Source organism: Mandrillus leucophaeus, unplaced genomic scaffold, assembly GCF_000951045.1.
Source record: "Mandrillus leucophaeus isolate KB7577 unplaced genomic scaffold, Mleu.le_1.0 Scaffold646, whole genome shotgun sequence".
NCBI lineage: Eukaryota > Metazoa > Chordata > Mammalia > Primates > Cercopithecidae > Mandrillus > Mandrillus leucophaeus.
The window spans coordinates 744,547-753,479 of NW_012106986.1; the positions used below are offsets into that span (position 1 = coordinate 744,547).

Below are 8,933 nucleotides of genomic sequence, written 5' to 3' on the forward strand. Positions count from 1 at the left end.
TGTTGGCCAGGATGGTCTTGATCTCCTGATCTCATGGATCCGCCCACCTTGGCCTCCCAAAGTGCTAGGATTACAGGCGTAAGCCATCGTGCCCAGCCCTTATTTTTTAAAATTACTAAAATATATGTTGTTTTAAACATGTCTACATATACAGTTCAGCTTTCTACCTTTTTTCTGAAAAGACTAGGAAAAATCAAGAAATAACACAATTCCAGAACCAAGAAAATACTCAACATTAATACTGCAGTAAGCAGAATAAAGTACATGAAAACCACCTGCCCTTATATTGATTATATTCAAGTGAGGTATCACCTGAGAAAGAGGCACAAGTGAGCCTACTGGCGTGCTGGAAAAGGTAAAAGTATGTAATAGTTTCAAGGGAATATATATGTAAAAATTCATTAAGATTTGTGCACATTACTGTAATACTTCAAAAAAATTTTGTTAAAACCTAAGCTTTCCAAATTGACACTGAGCAAAGTAATTAATTGCTCTAAGTTTAATCTATAAAATGAATAAACCTCTCCTAGAGTTACTGTGAGAACTGAATAAGGTTACCACATGTATTTAGTACAATGCTAGATGCACAGTATCAATCAGTGTCAGTCTACTATATCACTACTACAGGTGGTAGATTATGACTTTTATCGACATGAAATATCTTTATCTGGTTTAAGGACAACCATGATAAACTATGGGCATTCCCCAGGCCAACAGATGCACATCCTACATGTTCCTTTAAACAGGGTGTGTATGTATACTAATTCATTCCATGGTATGTATGTAACAGAACTTATTCAACTATTCCACAAGTAAGCAAAATTCAGGTTATTTCCTTTTTTATCTTTAGAAATAAAGTTACAGTGAATATCCTTGCCCCTACATTGTTTCTTCTGTTATTTTTATGTCTAAAACAGATTACCAAATAAGTTCTTAAGGTTCTTTCAAATATAAAACGTCAGTCTCAAATAAGTGATTGCCTACCCAAACACTAAATATAAAAACAAACAGGGTATTGTCACAAATGCTAGAGACAGGACTACCTGAAGGTAAAACCTTGTAGATTCTAAACTTATATATCAAATGAAAAGGTAGAAATAAGTTATTCTTCCACATTTCAGAATATTAATCACATGTAAAAGTCTAAAATCTATTGTTCTTTCCAAAACTTCCGGAGTAAAAATTCTATTTAATGACAGAAAAACAAATACTATATACTCTTAAGTGAAGAGATGCATAATTCTAATTTTTTGAAAGGAAACGTACATACATTCAAGAAACAGACCAAAAAGCTTAATTAGTCAATTTTTGGCATTATCCCTTCACATATTTCCCAGTTTTTCTACAATGAGCATATAACAGTAAAAATGTTCAAAAAATTTTTTTAAATAAGAATTCAACATGCTTTCAGTATATGTATCCAACAAATTAATTCCTACATTCAAAGTACTTTTGTTTACAGTGGTAAGTCACATCAGCCTGTGCCCAAACTGCAAAGAGCAATCTCTCCTCTTTCCAAAGATAAACTGAGCCGGGTGCAATGGCTCACGCCTGTAATCCCAGCACTTTGGGAGGCTGAGGCAGGCAGATCACTTAAGGTCAGGAGTTCGAGACCAGCCTGGCCAACATGGTGAAACCCTGTCTGCTAAAATTATACAAAATTAGCTGGGTGTGATGGTGGGTGCCTGTAATCCCAGCTACTTGGGAGGCTGAGGCACGAGAATTGCTTTAACCTGGGAGGCGGAGGTTGCAGTGAGCCGATATCTCGCCACTGCACTCCAGCCTGGGCGATAGAGCAAAACTCAGACTCAAAAAAAAAAAAAGTACCCCTACATCTCCGTTTTCCCTCCTTCCCCACCATCTCTTTCATATCACTGAAATGTAACACTCTGACATAAACTACAAACAAGATATAGAAGATAAAATGTGATGTTGTTTATTTAGCCACAGACTCCATCCTGGTGCAGCTTAAGTCTATTTTCAGCACAGAACTGCTTCATGTTCAAAATCCAGGTTCCTTGCTAGCTGGACTTCTGATTCATTCTCAAGTTCCATATTGAAATCACTGGCCCTAAAAATAACTGACTTTCTTTCCTACTTGCTAGTCCTTTGAATTATGTCTTTAAAAATCCTGTAATAAATCTTCCTCCTCAGATCCTCTTTAACACAAATCAATTTACACAAACTGTACTTCAGCTGCTCACAGTAAAATTCCTACAATTTTCATTAAGTTGTAAAATTTAAGAAAAGAACCTAATTTTTAATTATTACCAATAATCTAGGCTACAATGCCAAAATATTAGTTTGTATTTCTGTAAATTCTTACATGTCAAATGTGACATAACCAAACTAACCTTGGTTCAAATAAGTAAGCGTTTCATCATGCAGTTTTACTGCTGGCGACGTTGCGGCACACATCACATACTGAAAGGGTGGGTGCTCTGTTTCACCATCCAGTGGAAGGCTGGAATCTTCCTGCTTGAAAATGGGCAATGCCAAGACATCACTGAAAAGCAAAAAATCAACACTGACCTTACTTTGGGTTTGAAATATTTGTCTATGGCCATATCATCCTGAATGCGCCCAATCTTGTCTGAAATATTTAAAAGCATATAAACATTTAGGGATAGTTTTTGTTTTTTTTAATTTAAGATCAGAAATTATATGTACAATAAAAGAACTATTAATGCTATGTGTGGTTCACCTAAAGGATGGCATTAACCACCCCTATCTCAGGGTGGGAAGTGGGGGGGGGGGGCAGCAGGGCAGCTCTAAATATATATGGCACTTTAAAAAATTCTTTTAAAATTTTAAGGTCCAGATTCATTCTATTAAAAAAAAGCAAGTCAAGAGTACATAGCTACCCGATTTGAAAGGCAAGAAATAATACTACTGCCAAAGATAGGTCACATTTGACAGCACCGAATCACAAAGAAGCATTTGATTAAAATGGGGCTTTACAAAAAGTTCCCTGCTGTGCCTTGGCAAGTGCTAAGAACATAAAGCTTCACGCCTAGTCTAAAACAATGGCTCCTTCTGAGAGGTAAACAGTAGCAGCAGCAACAGCTGCTATTCTTCCCCCAAGAATAATCTGGGGTCCTGACTGGGAGAGTGATGAGGGGTCTTTTGGGACACTGTCCATACTGGATATGTTTAACAGCTTTATTGAGATAAAATTTACATGCCATAAAGTCACCCTTTTAAAGTTTGTAATTCAGTGGTTTTAAGTATATTCACATCATCAGTATCTAATTCTTGAATTCCAAAATATTTTCTCCCCTCAAAAAGAAATCCCATACCCATTAGCAGTCACTCACCATACTATCTCAGACCCACTCAGCCCCTGGCAACTTTCTATCTCTACGGATTTGCTATTTGGGACATTTAAATGGAATCATATGACTATGTGGTCTTTTGTGACTGGCTTCTTTCACTTGGTATGTTTCATAGACCACCCATGTTCTAACATGTACCAATGCTTCATTCTTTTTTATGGCTCCATTCCATTGTATAGACATACCATATTCTGTATCCATTCACATCATGGCCATCTGGGTTGTTTCCATTTTTCAGCAATTATGAATAATGCTGCTATGAACACTTCTCTATGTTTTTGTGTAGATAAATTCTGCTAAGTATATACCTAGAACTGGAATTACTGGATCACACTGTAACTCTGTTTAACTTTATTTCTTTTATTTTTTTGGAGACAAAGTCTCTCTTTGTCACCCAGGCTGGAGTGCAGTGGTGCTATCTTGGCTCACCACAACCTCTGACTCCTGGGCTCAAGTCATCCTCATGCTTCCGCCTCCCAAGTAGCTGGGATTAGAGGCATGTGCCACCACACCCGGCTAATTGTATTTTTAGTAGAGACGGGGTTTCACCATGTAGGCCAGACTAGTGTCAAACTCCTGGCCTCAAGTGATCTGCCTGCCTCAGCCTCCCAAAGTACTGGGATTACAGGCATGAGCCATCACGCCCGGCCTCTGTTTAATTTTGTGAGCAACTGCCAAGCTGTTTTTCGAAGTGGTTGCAATCATTTTACATTTCCCCTATTAATGTATGGAGAGTGATTATTTGTTTTTAAGATAATTACCTGAGCTGTACATTTGTATCTTAACTTTTCTATACTCATTCTTCAATAAAAGGTAGAATAATAACAGTAGCAACAACAAAACATCCAAACGAATAACTACTATATCAACACCAATAATAGGGACTTGTCTGAACTGCTTATTTTATCTTTTTTTCCTACAAGCTGTTCACTCAGATACTTGAGTAGCCAGGTCAATTCAATTCAATTCAATTCAAAAACAGAATGTGAAAACAAGTGAAATGGGATGGAAACCCTCGGAGAGAACGTTATCCCACCAGTAGTCCCAACTCCCCACATGCATTTCTGCACTATGCTGATTTTCTTTGTTTTTTTTTTTGTTTTTTTTGTTTTTTTTTGAGACAGAGTCTCGCTCAGTCGCCCAGGCTAGAGTGCAGTGGCCGGATCTCAGCTCACTGCAAGCTCCACCTCTCAGGTTTACGCCATTCTCCTGCCTCAGCCTCCCGAGGAGCTGGGACTATAGGCGCCCGCCACCACTCCCGGCTAAGTTTTTGTATTTTTAGTAGAGACGGGGTTTCACCGTGTTAGCCAGGATGGTCTCGATCTCCTGACCTTGTGATCCACCCACCTGAGCCTCCCAAAGTGCAGGGATTACAGGCGTGAGCCACTGCGCCCAGCCGCTGATTTTCAAAGATACTAACTATCCACTAATTCTCCCTTTCTTATTTATACCCAGGAATTGTCAAAACACTCCTAGGTACACAAGTAATAACCAAGGATCACATGGTTAGCAGTGGTCCCCAACACTCCCATAGAGTTCTCGCAACACCTTGACCTAGGGATTTTGCCCCATCTAAGCTCCTGCCTTGGGGGCAGATACAACAAAACAAACAAACAAACAAAAAGAATCAGATCACCTCTTTATAAAAAGAGGTCATAATAGTCAAATTGGCTCCAGGGAAGATGAAAATATATATTGCATTTTATGTGTATGCAAGCATTTAAAACCCTCTCAGGGAGAAAGAAAACAAGAATGAGATAAGAGTTGTGACTCTGAACCATTAATTACACTGAAAAATAACACAGGGAATAATTTTAACATTTCAATGCTAACTGCTTGGGTTGGGTTGATCATTAGATACAGATCATCAAAATAAAATGTATAACTGCATGAGAATTTATTTATTTTATAAATAAATTGTTACATATGGAAGACACAATTTTATATACTTCAGATCCTAGAAGACAACCACCTTTTTATTCACTTGGTTATAGTCTCGATGATCCACACAGAAAATAATATGCTCATGGTAAGTGCTAAACGACTCCTGAACAAACATATAAACACATAAAGATCATCTGCTATTGAATTTCCAATTAATTTTTTACTTAATTAGAAAGAAAATGCCTTCTAGTCAACACAGCAACCAGTGATCCTTTTCAAACAGAAGTTAAACCATTTCAGTTCTCTGAACCCTTCCATCAGCTCACTTTCAACCAAAGTCCTTACAAAATCCTACAAAGTCCTATGCAACCTGCTCTTCATCCCCTCTTCTCGTCACCCTCATTCCCCCTGCTCCAACTACCCCGGCCTCCTGGTTCTACTCTTCTACTGGATATCATAATGGCTCATTTCATTCAAATGTCATCTTTTCAGTGACAACATGACACTGGAGTCCTCCCACCCACACTCCCAATTTCCCTACCCTAGCTCTATACGCAGCTCTTACCACTTTCCAACAATATACATGACTTACTAAGTTTGTATCTGCCATAAGCACGTAACTCCAAAAATGTGTTTCTTCAATGACTGATGCCAGCATCTAGCACAAAGGAGCTCAAATACTTGCTGAATCAATGAACTGATTGCTGCATTAATAATCAACCAATTAGTATTAAGATTGAAAACTAGGTCTCCAGACAAGATTATAATTTCTACTACGTTGAAAGTGCTAAAACCTTGATGGTTTTTGTAATCCCATAAATGGAAACACATTTTTGAGTACTAAAGACAGAATGTTAAACAGAACTAAAAGAAGTAGGGTTTCTTTTTTTTTTTTTTAAGACAGAGCGTGACTCTATCTCCCAGGCTAGAGGGCAGTGGCATGATCATGGCTCACTACAGCCTCAACCTCCCACCACAACCTCCCAAGTAGCTGGGATTACAGGCATGCACCACCATGCCTGGCTAATTTTTGTATTTTTAGTAAAGTGGGGTTTCCCCATGTTGGCCAGGCTGATTTTGAACTCCTGGCCTCAAGTGATCCACCCGCCTCGGCCTTCTAAAGTGCTGGAACTACAGGCATGAGCCACTGCGCCAGGCCCAAATGATGCATTTTAAAAGGCAAAACTGAAAGATCTACATGTCGGCAAATTTTAACGTAGCTTAGCACCAAAAATCAGGATGCTGGCCAGGCGCGGTGGCTCCAGCCTGTAATCCCAGTACTCTGGGAGGCCGAGACGGGCGGATCACGAGGTCAGGAGATCGAGATCATCCTGGCTAACACGGTGAAACCCCGTCTCTACTGAAAAATACAAAAAGCTAGCCAGGCGAGGTGGCGGGCGCCTGCAGTCCCAGCTACTCAGGAGGCTGAGGCAGGAGAATGGCGTAAACCCGGGAGGCAGAGCTTGCAGTGAGCTGAGAGCCGGCCACTTGCACTCCAGCCCGGGCGACAGAGCGAGACTCCATCTCAAAAAAAAAAAAAAAAAATCAGGATGCTAAAAAAGACCTGGAAATCACAACAAGCTTGATTACATGAAGTATAAAAATCTACTAGGTCACCTAAAAATCCAGCAATGTAAGCTGCCTTCAGGGACGTCAAATTAATGACTGCAAGACCCTACTGTGAAGCAAGACTGCATTGTACACCCTCTCATAGCCTTTGAATATAATTATATGAATGGATGTACTAATTTTCAAAAACAGTGAAAATTTGAATTTTTTTTAAGGACAAGATAGATAAAACATATGGAAGCTAAATAAGAATTCTAAGGAGACATGAAAGAAACTAAATAGAAAAAAACAACATAGAGAACTGACTGTTCAGTAACGGCAGGCTAAGTAATGTAAACGAACCTATACCCCATCCACCCTCACTGAGAACAGGGGGAAAAAAAGTTGTCAGAGAACACATATATTCTTAAAAGTATTGAAGAACTAACAAGATAAGGAAACAGGCCAAAATCTGAAAAAGTGCAGTAACTCCAAGCAAGCCTAGAACTGAAAGTGGCTTTTACCTACCCAACCTGAGGAAAGAACTGCAAAGCTGTACTGCAGTTTTAGTGGCCTTATGGGTGTAGGATACAGCCAACCACATTAAACCGGAACGGAAACAGCTAAATGCACAGGGTAAGGGTGAAGAGAAAGTACTGGTTAGTTTCTCCAGCATGGTCCGGGGAACCACTGACAGGTAGGGCTCCCAGGGGTCTGACAAGCAAGTGAAAAGATTTAGGCATTGAATTATTCCAAGTAATTTTGAAATGCCAGTACCCCAAAATAACCAGGCATAAAAGGTCAAACAAGACTCTAGGAGCAAAAACCAACGGCAGAAACAACAGATGACACATATCCAGTTCCAGATTTCGTCTGTTGGTATTCAGATCTTTTCTGCCTCTACTGCAGAAGGTTAGAAGCCTGAAAACTACATATAGAAGAATTCTTGCTAGACAGAGTCTTGTCAGGTTCTCCAAAGGCAAACACTGGTGGGAAATCAAAGAGCGGGAAAGGGAAAAGCCAGATGCAAAAACAGGCAACCAAACAGAACGCAGCTGTAGAAAATTACAGGGGATCAGCAGCCATGCCTCCAGCAACAAGCCCAAGAACAACCAGGTAACATGGCCGCCTCCTCCAACCCTTCCAGCTCCTTCGCAATCAAGTACTTCACTAAATCCCTCTCTGCTTGAGACAGCTAACTGATTTCTATTTTCCTGACTGTACACAGACCAGCAGAGATTTCAGACGCTGGAATTATCAGATCCAAATTATAAAATCATGCTTACTCTGTTTAAAGAAATAAAAGAAAAGCCTGAAACTATCTGCAAGGAACAGGAAACTTTAAAGGACAGCAAAAACGGAAAAAGAGCAAATAGAACTTCTAGAACTGGAAAATAAAACTGTCCAAATTAAGAATTCAGGTTTGATAGCAGCTCAGACAGAAGTGAAGACTGAATGAGGAGACTGGAACACAGGTAAAAGGAAGTTAACCAGAAAGCAGCACAGAGAGGGAAATTATGGAAAATGAAGAAGTTAAGAAGGGACAAAGTGAGAAGATTTTGCATTAAATTGAAGTCTCAGCAAAGAATGCAATAGGGGCAATAACTGAAGACAGGAAGGCTGAGCAAATTCTAGAACTGGTGAAATATACCAACCAATTCACAGATTCAAGAAGCCCAAATGACCAAACCAGAATAAATAAGAAATACACACCCAAATACACCATAGAAAAACTCACAAGCCAGTACAGTATATGAAAGTTCCGCTAGGTGCGGTGGCTCACACCTGTAATCCCAGCACTTTGGGAGACTGAGGTGGGTGGATCATGAGGTCAGGAGTTCGAGACCAGCCTGTCCAATATGGTGAAACCCTGTCTCTACTAAAAAATACAAAAAAATTATCCGGGCATGGTGGTGCATGTCTGTAGTCCCAGCTACTCAGGAGGCTAAAGCAGAAGAATCGCTTGAATCCAGGAGGCAGAGGTTGCAGTGAGCCAAGATCGCGCCACTGCACTCCAGCCTGGGCGACAGAGTGAGACTCCATCTCAAAAAAAAAAAAAAAAACTCTACATCAAAGGCTGACAGTTGCATATTCATCTGTTAGATCTGTCCCAAAACAAGCAAAGTAAATAATACATAGCCTCCTTTAAATTCAGTCATGAAGCTG

General features: G+C 39.8%; 1 protein-coding gene across 2 annotated transcripts in view; it reads right to left on the reverse strand.

Annotated features, from left to right (window-relative positions):
* UBP1 (upstream binding protein 1 (LBP-1a)) overlaps positions 1–8,933 on the reverse strand; it is a 52,536-nt gene that overhangs the window by 35,558 nt on the left and 8,045 nt on the right. For both annotated transcript variants that reach the window (XM_012001016.1, XM_012001015.1), the window contains exon 2: positions 2,355–2,506. In XM_012001016.1, coding sequence (XP_011856406.1) covers positions 2,355–2,506 — 152 coding nt within the window. The remainder of the gene's footprint in view (positions 1–2,354; positions 2,507–8,933) is intronic.